Raw genomic sequence first — 14945 nt, 5'->3', positions numbered from 1 at the left:
GCTACCATATACTTTCTAATCTTGAGGCAAGAAAACTAATAACAACAATACCACTTTTAACAATGTTGCAGTAAGTTCATTAAGTCTTTTTTATTATAAAAATAACTAAAATAAACAATTGTTATTAGGCTATTAAGGTTAGCGTAAGAGTTAGGTTACCTCGAAGGATAAAAGAAATTTTTTTTTAGACCTGTATATACCTCATTTGACACTATTATTAAAAAAATCTAGGTTATTGATTTTTCCGCGTCTGGAAACAGTTTATTAGAAAATCAAAAATGTTTTTTATACGCGATTGAGTGATAAAATAGATTTTTAAGATGGAAAATTTGGATTTTTCACCAATTTTAAAAGATTCTGTAGACTAATTTCTTTATTTTTTCAGCATGCTCCATTTATGTGATTAATATTCAATCCAACATATAACATTTAAAAGAATAAAAAAAAAATTTCGATAAATTTTAAGGTCCCCGCCAGGCCTTTAAAACACCCATCATTTTTGGCCCAAAATCGAACTGGCGGGGACCCTAAAAATTAAATTTTTTTTTTTTTTTTTTGCTCTAACTTATTTTTATACAAATAGTCAATTTATAAATCGATTCGCGAGTTCGATTTCGAAAATTGATAAAATATGAAACACCCTATTGGATATGATATCGAACCCAATTTTGATCAAATATTAACAAAAAATGGAAAACGAAATCTTTGCTTTTAAAGCGCATGCCTAATCTGAAATTGCGAAAACAAAATTTAAATTAAAAGGGTTTCTTTTGAGAAATTTAGTAAATTATCTCCAGTACAGTTACAGTACTTTATTGCACTAAAAGAGTAACTTAAACTTTATCATAAAAATATTTATTACTACTTTTAAATTTATTAATTTAGTTTAATGAAGTCCTAAATTAATATAATTCAAATATATTTTAAATCCTATCATTTCATACCTTGCTTATTTAATTATGTTGATTATTATTTTATTGTCATTTCTGTTATGCTATTATCTTTTTTTGTTCTGTTTTAGAAAATTTTGAAAAATAAGTTAAAATTTTGAGCCAACACTGACATTTTAATTGTTGCTAAACGTTAAATTTTGTAATTAGGATTGCAGTTCTTTTATCTGTTTTTTATTCTTTATTCAATAAGTATTTGATTTAAATTAAATATGATTATAATTTGATATTTTATTACGAAATATATGTCTTTATATATAAATTAATATGAATCTTTTTAGATTTCTTCATGTTATTTTTAAATTTTTTGTTCACGCAATTCAATTTATATATGTTTATAGTTTGCATATATGTTTACATTATGTTCAAAATTAAAATGTTTTTGATAAATATATGTATGTGGTAATATGTGTTATATAATTGTTTTCTAAATGTATTTTTAAAATAGTGTAAAATGTATCTATTGTGTATATAAATATTATAAGAAGTGTTTATATATGTTATATAAATTTAAATAAATATATTGTGTTTTATAGTTAGTATATATGTTTATATTATGTTGTTTCCATGACATGGAAACAACATAATATAAAGATATATACTAACTATAAAACACAATATATTTATTTAAATTTATATAACATATATAAACACTTCTTATAATATTTATGGATCATGTTTTCAAAGTGTGTGACTTGGCAAACGTGTTAAGCAAGATTTTGCATAAAGTTGTTATTTATGTTACTAATGTTGTTAGATTTGGCTTACCTTTATGTTGGTGTCTATTGTTAAAAGTTATAAGTGGTTTTATTAATGAAAGTCACTGCTTTTAATCATTCACTAAAAGCCACTCAAGAAAAATCATTTTGCCATATATATATTTTGCTTATATCTTAATTTGAATTTTTAGAACCATGACGTACCAACATGAATTGTTTTCTAAAAGCTAACATGAAATAACAATATTTAACAACTACTACTCTCTTATCATGACATCTTATCTCTATCTGATATTTTGATTTGCGATTCATATATGATGTTTTTCTTTATATTTACTTATCCATTACATTTTTTCATTTCAGATTTATCATATGATGGATTTATGCAATATAAAAGAACGAATATATGTAAATCTTTATGAATTTTTAAAAACATCTGCTAATAATTAGTCCAGTCAACGTTCAAACTTCAATTTTGCATATGTCATCTTTAAGTAGTTTCTAGGCTTTTCTAAATGTGTTTCTTATTAACATGGTTTTACAAGCAAGGTATGCAAGCAAATTTGAGCTGAAATTTTTTTAGCCTTTAAGGAGAATTGGTATTACAGTTTTTTAAATTTAATTTGTTTAAATATAGTAGTTTTAACAAATGAATGTTTGTTTGTTCTTTGTTTTTTTACTTATTTGTTTTCAGATTCTTAAGAACTTTGCAACTTATCTAAGTAAGTTTTTTTTTTCTTTTTAGTGCAATTGGAAAGAGCTGAAAGTTATTTTTTAGTGCAATTGAAAAGAACTGAAGTGTTTTTTAGTTACTTCACACGGTATAACTGATCCTGATTTGAGTAAGTTTATTATTTTGTTTTATTTTATATTGGATTTATTTGAGATTTGGTTATGTTATATTAGATATATATTTTATGTATTTAACATGGAAAACTGACTGTAATTTGTTGACACAAAAGTTTATAAACATAAATCTGCCTATATTTCAGTATATTTTATATTTCTCTGTATCTATATAAATATTCTTTCTTAGAAAAAATAACAGACTAGAAAAAATAAATAAATTCCTTTTGAAAGTAGTTGAAAAAAATGAGGATGTTTTTCCATATTTCATTGTGTAAAGTGTAATACCACTTTTTAAAGGTATGTGAATAGATATATAGGGGAACATGGGGCAAGATGACAACTGTTTCGAAAAAATGCCTGTATCTTAGTCTGTCCCAAAAATTAAAACTTACCTTTAGCTGGTGATGTAGCAATGTAATAAATCAAGTCAAACAAGGATAAAAAAACTTTTTCTCAATGTCGGAAAAACTTTTTTAATACTTAGCTTTCGTCACAAAAATAATATTTAAAAAGAAACCATTGATAAATCTAGTAAATTAATCTACTTCCCTTTCAGCTAAAGTCAACTGTTATATTTAGCTTTGCTCCCCTCTTATATTTAGCTTTGATTTATATATATATATATATTTATATATATATATATATATATATATATATATATATATTTATATATATATATATTTTTATATATATATATATTTATATATATATATATTTATATATACTACTGTGATCAAAAAGTAAGGTGAATTTTTAATTTAAACTTCCGGCCTTATTCGAATCGTCCAATCTTTTTTATTTTTAAATTGGTAGGAATGTCATTAACATTTGCGCCAAATTACATGTCAAACTCATAATTATTTTTTTTTGTTTACGCTTGTTTCTGAAGTACCAAAAGTGCATTCGGCAATTTTCACGATGTCTAATTTTGTTGAGCAAAGAAGTGCTATTAAATTTTGTTTGCGGAATGATATTTCTGCTGCTGAAACGTATCGAATGTTGCAAAATGTCTTAAAAAAATGTTTACAAGTGGTACAAAGACTTCAAAGAAGGCCGAGAACGTGTTGATGACTTGGAACGCTCCGGACGACCATCGACTTCGATTGATGATCGCCACATCAACAAAATCAAAGAATTGGTGCTTGCAAATCGTCGGTTAACCATTCGAGACCTTGTTGACATGGTTGGAATATTATTTGGGTCGGTGCAAGCAATTTTGAAGGATCATTTGGGCCTCAGAAGACTCAAATCACGTTTGGTGCCGAAATTTCTCAATTTCTTTGAAAAAGAGCGTCGCGTTAAAACGTGTGAAGCAATGCTTTCTGACTATCAAGACGTCTACAAACAAATTATTACTGGCGATGAGACTTGGGTCTACGCATACGACCCTGAAACAACCGACCAATCAAGTGAATACCGTGAAAAAGGCGAGCCGAGACCGAAGCAACCATGTCAAAGTCGCTCAAAAATCAAGGTCATGTTGACTGTTTTCTTTGATTATTGTGGTGTCGTGCACTACGAATTCCTTCCAACTGGCCAAACTGTCAACAAGGAATATTATTTAAGCGTTATGCGACGTTTGCGTGAAGCTATTCGCAAAAAGAGACCGGAATTATGGGCCAATAACTCTTGGATTTTGCACCACGATAATGCGCCTTCGCACACAGCACTGGTTCTTCGTGAGTTTTTCGCCAAAAACTCTACCCATGTTGCTCCACAACCACCGTACTCGCCCGACTTAGCACCGTGTGACTTCTGGCTGTTCCCAAAGCTCAAGAGACCACTCCGGGGAAATCGTTTTGAGTCCATTGAAGAGATCCAACGTGAATCGGCACGCGCATTGAAGGCTATCCCTACCGAGGACTTTTCGGCATGCTTCGAAGACTGGAAAAAACGTTGGCAAAAGTGCAGGGGGACGATACAGATTTGGAAGAATAAATAAAGATTTTTCATTTTATAAAAAAATTCACCTTACTTTTTTATCACAGTAGTATATTTATATATATATATATATTTATTTATTTATTTAAATAATTAATTTAGAGTAAAATATACTGATTGACATTGCTTTATTTTTTTATACAAGATTGTGCATTTATTTTTTTTGTGCGTTAAGGTAAAAATAATTTTGTGCATTGTAGTCTAGATTCTTTTTTAATTAAAAATAATTGATGTAAATAAATGTTGTTTAATATTTTTGATAAACGACTAATGTATGCAAACATATGAAAAGATATGGATTTCAATAAATCTTAAGTTTAAATAAAGTCTTTGATTAGAAAAGATCACAATTTGTAAGATTCTTTTATGTTCATTTATTCAGTTGCAGCAATAGTAAGATTACTGGTAATATGTTTAATGATTATTGTTAAATTGAAATAGATAGTATTAGGCTCAACGAAGTTAATAATGTAAATGCTTATAGGCAACTTGAAAATAGTAGTCAAATGAAAAAAATTTATCATTTCTAAGAAATATTTTACAATTTGCTTGCTATTTATGGTATAATTGTTTAAATTGTTTAACTATAATTTTCCCCTGATTGTTCAAATATTGTAATAAATAAAATCTTTTCTGTCCAATTATTTAAGTTAATAAAATATTTTATTAAGTTGTGGTGCCATTTGCCATTTTATTAAGTTGTGGTGCCAATTTGCCAGTGTTACTACATTGTGTTGTCTAGCCTTTTTATAATCTTTTTTAATTATTCTGTATATATTTTCTTTTTTAATTATTCTGTATATATAATATATATTTTCTGTTATTATTATCCTAATTCTACTAACAATAAAATGCAAATAGTACTTTTGTAATTAAAAATTGTAATTTTTTTTTTAATTTCATTTTTTAGGTATTTGCAGGCTTTACTTGACTTTCCGTTTCTGGTACCTGTGTTGTGACAGATTTTAAAAAGAACTCAACTGATGTTAATGCGGTCTTCGTCGTTAACTATAAGCAATGGCGTTGCTGATAGGGAGTCAAAGTTAAAATATTTATAGATAAATTTGTATTTAATTTTTTTAGATAATATATCAAGTTATTAATGTGTTTTTATTGTTATTAATGATTTAATAACTCATAACCCGTATTACGGGTTGCTTACTGCTAGTCATTATCATTATGTTATGAATTCATATAAGTTAATAAAATTGTATTGAATATTCTCTGGTTATCGTGTTTTATACGTGTTTAAATGCGAGTTTGATACTCAGTTGGCGTCGTATTGTATACCTGTCTTTATACGCATCTGATGTCTATTTTTAATGTGCGTTTGACACGATGAAATGGCTAACAAATATTCGTAAATAATGCGTATTCTGGAAAGTTTTAAATGCGCATGTAATACCAGGAAAATATCGTATTGAATATTCTCTGGTTATCGTGTTTTATACGTGTTTACAAGAGTTTCAAATGCGAGTTTGATACTCAGTAGGCGTCGCATTGTATACGTGCCTTTATACGCATCTAATGCGTATATTTAATGCGTATTCGACACGATAAAATGGCTAACATACATACCATATCGATACGTATTTAAACGAGTTTCTAATGCGCATTTACAACTAAATTTGCCGACTGGGATATTCATCGCAGAAAGAAACAGGCTAAATAATCTAGCCATTTCGGTTTATTATCAAAGATGATCGAATCATCAAATTCGAAATTAACAAAAACGAACAACTCTAAAAATTTCTATAACAATAATAAAAATATCATTTCCTTAAAACAAAAAAATCTAAACAACTATATTGATTTAAAAATAAGTCCAACAAGTAATTCAAATAAAGAAGTATCTGTTTATCTTTTTAACGCCAGAAGTCTTGCTAATAAACTTCATGAATTTAATTTATGTACAGAGGTAGTCAACCCAGCTTTAATTTGCGTATGTGAAACTTTCTTTAACAATAAACTAACCAAAGACATTGTTTATCCGAATGGCTACTCAATTTATCGTAGAGACAGTTTGAAAATTGGAGGAGTCGCTATTTATTGTAGAAATGATATTAAGTCCGAACAAGTTGCGATTATTCAAAACGATAATGATATTGATATTATTTGCGTTGACTTATCTTTTGGAACCCACAAACTTCGTTTAACTACATGCTACCGTCCACCTTCTTATTATCTTATGATATTAACTATAAATAATTTGTGCTCCTCAGTTTCTCAATTTACGATTGTGGGTGATTTTAACTTACCAAAAATCGACTGGCTAAACTACATTTCACCAAATCAAAAGTGTCATAGCTTATTTTTAACTTTAGTCATTAGTCTTGATATGTATCAATTTATTCACGTTGCAACACGCGAATCTAATACTTTAGAACTTGTTTTTTCTAATAACATTTCTCTTTCAAGTAAAACTTCTGTTGAGTGCCCTTTTAGTATCAGCCACCATAACTCAGTCCATTTTTCATTAAACATTAATGATATCAGTAATATCAGTACGAAAAGAAATCGCAATCTTTTTATGGCTTCATCAATATTGATGTAGCCAATATTGATGATAACCTTTTAATTTACTTTTCAATATTGGCGAATATTGGAACATTTTATCTAATCATTTTAGGATTGGGAATGACCGTTTTGTTCCGGTAAGCAAAATACGTTATAGAGAAAAGGAGACATCCTTAACTTTCCTTATTAAGAAAATATTAAGTCGTTAATTATTTTTATGGAAAAGATATTCCGTTACTAAAACCAATCCACATAAACAAACTTACATCACATACGCCATCAAATGTAAACAAACTTTGTTTGCTTACCTTAAAAGAATCGAATTAGTTGATGACAATAAATTCAGTAAGTTCTTTAACAATGTTAACAATAAACTAAATAATCATAAAACCCTATATAGAACCAAAATAATAATTTCAAGTTAACTTCTAGCAATAAAGAAACTGCAAAAGTTTATAATAAAAACTTTGAAAATTTATTTACGAAAGATAATAACTATTCGCCGAATACTACTAGTTTTGTTATGGTCCTGACGGAATACCGAACATTCTTCTGAAATAGTTGGCTCTCGTTTTATGTATTTCGCTTTCGTTTATATTTGATGCCAGCTTTAAGTCACCACAACAGTGGCTTCAAGCTTTTGTTTCTCCGATTTTTAAAAAAGGAGCGACTAATAATTATAGACCAATTTTAGACCCTATAATTATATATAACAAATATAGACGCAATTTTAGACCAATTATAGATCCTAATAATTATAGATCAATTTCACTCACATGCACTTGTTGTCGTGCAATGGAAAGAATTATTAACTCGGATATTATTAAATACTTAACTTAATAGTCAATAATCAACATAGTTTCCTTAAGAAACGCTCTACATGCACTAATCTCTTAGAAGCTGTAAATAATTGAAGTACTACACTTGACAAAAATCTTACAACAGATGTAGTATATATTGAATTTCAAAAGGCATTTGGTTTCTCATCTCATCCTAAATTATTAGCCAAACAAATTTAACATAAGAAGTAATTTAAAAAATTGGATTGCTGCATTTCTTAACAATAGGAGTAAACAAGTTTAGGTTAGAATTTCATTATCAAGCCAAACTCACATCGTTAGTAGAGTTCCTCAGGTAGCGTGATAGGCTCAACATTATTTTTACTATATATTAATGATATAACCGCTATTGTTAACAATCTTTATTGCTCTTCAAAGCTTTATGCCGATAACACCGAGTTGTACAGTTCATTTTGCAATACGGACCATAGCCATCACTTAGCTAATGCTTTTGATAACGTAGTACTTTGGTCAGAAACATGGCAACTACCTATTTCTACCAGTAAGTGTTTTATTTAAAGGATTGCGCCTGCTTCATTGATAAAATTCATTAACATTAACTATATGTCAGGAGATCATTATTTAGCTTGGTCTTCTATTCCGAAAGATCTCGGCGTGACTCTGGATTCTCAACTGAACTTTAAAAAGCATATTTCAAACGTTGTACGTGCAGCTAATACCAGAGCATACCTTATTTTTAAATGTTTCAAGTCTCGCGATCCTAGTATCTTAGTAAAAGCCTTCAATACATATATTAGGCCTATATTAGAATATTGCTCCCCAGTTTGGTCGATATATCATGTTGAACTCCTGCACTTCAGCAATTTAACCTACGATAACCGACTTCAATTGCTTGATTTGGAGTCGTTGAGATAAGGCGATTAAAACATAATGGGGGACTTACTTCAAAATTCTGCATAACTTGGTCTTAATTGATATATCTGTTCTTTTTTATTGGCAACAAAAACAACACGCGAGGACATAAATATAAAATGCATAAACAACAATGTTGACTAGATATTCGCAAATTTAGTTTCTCTTACTGAGTTATTAACATTTGAAATCAGTTGCCATATTTCGATGATGTTAATGCCGACTGTTGTTAATGCCAATCAGTTTCGATGTCGTTAATGCCAATCAGTTGCCATATTTCGATGTTGTTAATGTCAACATCTTTAAGAGTAAAATTAGCTCAATCAATTTAGAAAAGTTATGTCAGCGTTGACTGCATATCTTATTGTTTAGTTGTATATAAATTATTTATTTAATGTTGTACGCTTATACATAATTTATTTTGGGGTACGCTTTAGAACATGTATTACATATATTATTGTTCTAATAAAAACAATCTAATCTAATCTCGTTAAATTTTTTTTTGTTAAGTAAATTTCACTAAATTTTTTTTTGATAAGTAATTATACTTGATGGTAAATTGTATTTATAAAAAAAATGAAAGTGTATTGACCAAATATAGAGTTATAAATCTAAATCTAAATAGAGAGTTACAAACGTAAAACTAAATATAGAGTTTTATATATATACATTTAAAATAACAATAGTGATATACTTTACCAATATTTTCATTTAACAAATTATTTATATGAAAAACATACGCTATAAACTGAAATCGAAATCTATAGGTTGTTCAGTAAAGCAAGCAAATTAGTTTAATTAGTAAATTGCTTTTTTTTAACTATCTGTTACAAAGTTACGAAGTTTTTGAGCAAAATAAGAGAAAAAGTGTTTTGAACCAATCAGAATTTAATAAAACTACCTTGTGACCCGCAAAACTTAACAATACAAACTCAGGGTAACAAGACGTTGTTACCCTGAACTTTCCAACGCTTCAAAAATTTGAATATTCACAACAATACCTTGTGTGCTTGGGGAGGCTTATATTTAATATGAACACATCAGATTTACTTCAAACATTTAGTAAGGGTAGTTTGATTAATGATATAAAAAATGGTTTTGAGAAAGAACCCATAATTATTTTAGGAGCTTTGGTTCATAAAAAAACATCAAGGATTTACAACGTAAAATTAGACTATTTTTTATTTACATAAATAAACATGAAATATACTAAAATATGCGTTGACCTTTTTTTAAATAAATACAAAATTTCATTTCATTTGGTTCACAAATAGCGGAGCAGCCTGGTTTGTCCTAATTCTACTTTTCACCAAATAAAAAAAAAAGCGGTCCAGTTTTTAGAACACTTTTCGCATTACGCATATTCTCATATCCCAACATATTTGTTAAAATGCTAAAAACACTTTACTTACCAATTTATAATTGCTTTTTAAAATCGCATAATTTATAGATCTATCCTTAAGTAAATCGAGTAGGTCTAAGTTATAATATATAAACAGAATAATCATTTCCGGTTTTTTTCCATTTTATTAAAAATAGTTTAAAGGCAAGCGGTTTAATAAGTAACACATGTTTAAAAATTTATTATTACAATATATCTTCAGTAGCTGTCGATACAGAAAATAACCTGTAACTATTTTTAAAAATGTCTATATCTTTTATATACCTTTGGTAACGTTCGCACTCTGACGGAATTAATTTTAGTTCAAAATCCAGATATTCTTTTATATAAGGTTGATGAGATTTTTCACGTTCGCCTTCAGATTGTTCGCTTTCACATTCACTACTAGAAAAATCACTTGTATCTGAATAAAACTCTTCTTCAGAACTTTCATTTTCAATGATTTCTTTATCCGCATGTCCCACCACCTTGCAATGAAATAAAAATTAAACAACGATAACGAGTTTTATAAACATAAACAAGATCTGCGGCGCACGTAAGCAATATACGTTATTGCTTTAATATTCAGAGTAAGAGAGGGAAGGAGGGGGGGGGGTTCTGGTTCATAAGCCAGTTTAAGCCAGCAAATGTAGAAAAAATTGAAAATCTATAATAATCTCAAGCAATCTTTAGAAAAAATCTTTGTATAAAATAATATCAATCATAAACATTAGGCGTTTGCTTTGAAATTTCCAGTTTTCATACCCTAATTTTCGCTCACAAAGAAGTCACCTTAATGCTATCAAAATATATCAAAACATCACCAATAACGTGTACAATTCAATGCTACCATTTTTAACTTACATACTGATGAAAGTCAGAGTTGATTATGTCAACAAAACAATAAAGGTGGAGGTCGGCACACACACCATTTTAGTAATGGCGGATAGTTCTCAAACAATAAACCTTTCAAAACATTAAAAACAAAAAAACTTTTATTTTATATAATTAACTCGTGAAATATTGTTTTTTTAGGAGAGATAGAGAACGAGAGATAAAACCGGGTACGTACTCGCTGTACAAATTCGTACATATCTACCTATGTGCTTTATGGAAGATTCCTTATTGATTAATGCTTTACGATATTTATATTGCCTGTTTACTTAAAATAGTATAATTATTTTTAACAGTCTTAATAAAAATGAAGAAAAATAGTAAAAAAGAATTCAATGGGGTCGAATGTAACAACTGTAAATATTTATAAAAATTATAAAATTAATTTCAAATACAGTTTAGCTAGAATCACAAAACTTGTTATGATTTGCAGGAATTGTAAAACTGGAGTTATAATAAAAATGGTAATGGAAAAGGTAACAGAGGTAAAGGTGAAAATAGAAAAAATAATGAAGAACTTGTTAAAAACACCACCTGCTCCGAATTTACGAAGGAAATAAAAAAACAAACTAAAAGATACTATGAAACAATGTGCGGATTGAAAGTTAGTGAGTGACACAAATATGCTATCGCCTACTAAAAACAAAATAGCTACTGATGAAATTTTTAAAATTTCAAAGACGAAGATGAAATTAATTTGTCAGTAGACTTCCGGAATCTGATAACAATAAAGAGGAATTTATAATTCTGGCAAATGTCACTTCTAACTTGAACAAAAAACTAAATTCAGAAAGAAATGGGAAAGATTAAGGGAAAGACTAGGGAATTAAATCTGAACAAACCAAGGCGACTGCGAATAACATTTTGTTAACTGTTACAATATTATAACTACAAATAAAATTTTGTTAACTGTTGCGATACCCTATATCGTAACTGTTAACAAAATTTATATGACTGGACTTAACTAGAGTTCAATTACAAAACGACAAAATACTTAGGCAGCAATTAATTACAGCCGGTAAGGAAAACCTCATAATCTATAGGGGAAAAACTATTTCATAAAATACCACCCATTTACAATCGGTATAGGAATACCTAGCAAGGGTTGAATAAGCGATCACGAATTGTGATATCTGGTAAAGGATCTAATTTTTTATTTTAAGTTTAGTAATGGTCCGGAAAAACGCGCGTTTATTTCAAAACCAACCAAAAAAAAAAAAAAAATATTATTCGTTGCGATCGCATAATTCGACTTCTGTCCACTAACAAAAAAATTTAATTAATTGAACAAAAGTTGAATAAATTAATTAATCTAGTAAATAGACAGAAAAACTGATATATTAGAAAAATAAGCTAAAGATGAGCATGAACAATGCAGACCTGATCAAGAAACCTTTAAGATTAAACAAAAATAATTGAACAAAAGTATTACAACCGAGAATGATCAATATAGGCAGCATATCTGAATATTAATTTTTTAAACTTAAAAGATTTATAAATAATAAACATCCTTTTAGATGAAATCAAATTTCAACTAATCCTGCAAAATCAAGAAGTCAACGATAATCCTAGAAAAATACGATATAGTAGCACTGCAAGAAGCTATAACAGATAATAAACTGAAAACTCAATCAAAATTCAGAGATATTAATCAATTACGTCATTAAGATAATACGTCAGGACAGTAATTCATTTATTAGGCCCACTATTAATATATGTAAAAGAATAAAGAAGGAGAAAAATCTTGAAAATACTGCTTCTCAAATCAAAAATGATTGGTGGGATACATTTGAGGAACTGTGAGTCTGTGTATCAATTGGGTTTCTTGATTATAATGGAAGATTTTAATACTGAGCTTATGAAAACTGATATAAACCCAGGGAATAAAGTCAAATCATCATTTGATGTGGTGAATACAAAAATTCAGACAGCCTACTCGTGTAACTAAACCAACCATAATAAGTTTTGACATAATCGCAATTGATAAAAATATTTTATGCACTGAATATGGAGTAATTAATTTTGCTGCAAGTGATCACTTTCCTGCTTCAATTAAAATGGTTTGAAATGAAATAAATTAAAATATGTGTTCAAGAGATCATTTAAAAAAGTTAGTTTTGAAAGTATGAAGACTAAAATTTCCTACATAGACATTTTAAACTCTTTGGAAGTTGAAAATGATAATAAAGATTCAGAAAAATTACTGGAAAAGATCAAGAAAAGGCATTCACTCAAACTTAAGATGAAGTAGCTCCTAAGAAAAATTATTTAAGGAGGAAACACCAAAAACACCAACAGACAACATTTTTGAAAAATATATGCTGCCACCACCCTAATGTGTCCTATATATATATATATATATATATATATATATATATATATATATATATATATATAAATATATATATATATATATATATATATATATATATATATATATATATATATATATATATATATATATATATATATATACATTTAAACAACTTTAAAAAGTATTCTACACAATAGAGTGCTCAATGTTCTTAAAAGAACAGAGCAATTATTAGTAGTAGAAAATCACTTAACAAAAATTTTTTCCATTTAACACTGTGTTTCATCAACAAAGATTCATCAGAAAATCTTTTCTGATGAATCTTTGTTGATGAAACACAGTGTTAAATGGAAAAAATTTTTGTAAAGTGATTTTCTACTACTAATATATATATATATATATATATATATATATATATATATATATATATATATATATATATATATATATATATATATATATATATATATATATATATAAAAGTGGATTTAAAAATTTTTTGAATGAAAAATATTTTTAGGTGCCCCTCAAGACCCTTGAATATTTTAAGGGTTCCTAATATTATCAACAAAAAAGTTGTGTTATGTTGGGTCTCAAATGAAGAGAAATTATATGAAAATTTTAAAAATGATAGTTATATAAAAATAAATATCTTAGATTTAAAAGCATAAAAAATAAGTATATATATATATATATATATATATATATATATATATATATATATATATATATATATATATATATATATATATATATATATATATATATATATATATGTATATATATATGTATATATATGTATATATATATATATATATATATATATATATATATATATATATATATATATATATATATATGTATGTATATATATATATATATATTAAATTATATATATATTAGTGATGTACCGATAGCACTTTTTTGGCTGATGCCAATACCGATGCCGATGGATGGGAAAAGGCCGATACCGATGTCGATGAATTAACTAACTATTAAAATTTTGAAAATATAAAACCATACTACTTTAAATCGTGAAATTTTTTTTATGGAATCAGTACCGGTAAACAAATAATTGGACTCAAATTAAAGTCAAACCATTATTTTAAAAGATACTAGAAAAACTCAGTTAAAAAATATACATTTTTTAGTTTTTTTTTTACTATGAAAAGTAAACTTTCAAAAGATAAATACAATTTTCGAGAAACCCTTTTCATTTCATTTTTAAAAAGAAAATGGTACTATCATTAGCATTTTACTTAGAATTCTTTATTAATTTAATAGGAATTTAGATATCTAAACAACAATCATGTGTTATTTAGAAATCTAAACTATTTTTAGATAATTAAGTTGTTTTTATATTTATTTTATTTTGTGATGTTCTATCCCCACCATGTCTCTGGTAGTACCGCGCTAAACTTATTTCTCAACGCAGCGGCCTTTATTATCAAGGTTTGTGTTTTGGAGTTATAAAGTTAAGAGGGTTGTAACCAAATCTAAAGTAGCCTCCTCAATTGCAGTGGCCTTGGGGAGGTGAATTAAAATAAAACATAAATAACAAATAAAAACATAGAAATATAGTAAGCTATACTTGAACACATATAGATAACAATGTTTAAATAGGTTACTTTTGAGTATAACAATAGAACAACACAAAATAAAATTATT

The 14945-nt window shown here is 27.4% G+C and overlaps 1 protein-coding gene and 1 long non-coding RNA gene across 6 annotated transcripts in view; one reads left to right on the top strand and one right to left on the bottom strand.

The window, feature by feature from the left end:
• The first annotated feature begins 1568 nt into the window (after positions 1–1568).
• Positions 1569–5566, top strand: LOC136090192 (uncharacterized). 2 transcript variants are annotated; one of them, XR_010643238.1, is made up of 3 exons: positions 1569–2218; positions 2415–2511; positions 5370–5566. It is a non-coding gene; the product is annotated as an uncharacterized LOC136090192 (long non-coding RNA). The 2 variants fall into 2 exon arrangements; XR_010643239.1 differs by having other exon boundaries at positions 1569–2268.
• Positions 5567–10195: 4629 nt separating this feature from the next.
• Positions 10196–14945, bottom strand: part of LOC100207616 (nardilysin) — a 105332-nt gene continuing 100582 nt past the window's right edge. For all 4 annotated transcript variants that reach the window (XM_065816383.1, XM_065816386.1, XM_065816385.1 and 1 more), the window contains exon 42: positions 10196–10557. In XM_065816383.1, the coding sequence (XP_065672455.1) occupies positions 10276–10557 (282 nt within the window). In that variant the 3' untranslated portion in view covers positions 10196–10275. The remainder of the gene's footprint in view (positions 10558–14945) is intronic.

The sequence above is a fragment of the Hydra vulgaris genome, chromosome 13 (genome assembly GCF_038396675.1).
Source record: "Hydra vulgaris chromosome 13, alternate assembly HydraT2T_AEP".
NCBI lineage: Eukaryota > Metazoa > Cnidaria > Hydrozoa > Anthoathecata > Hydridae > Hydra > Hydra vulgaris.
The sequence above is the reverse complement of the archived record's forward strand: the minus strand, read 5'-3'. Positions and strand labels throughout refer to the sequence as shown.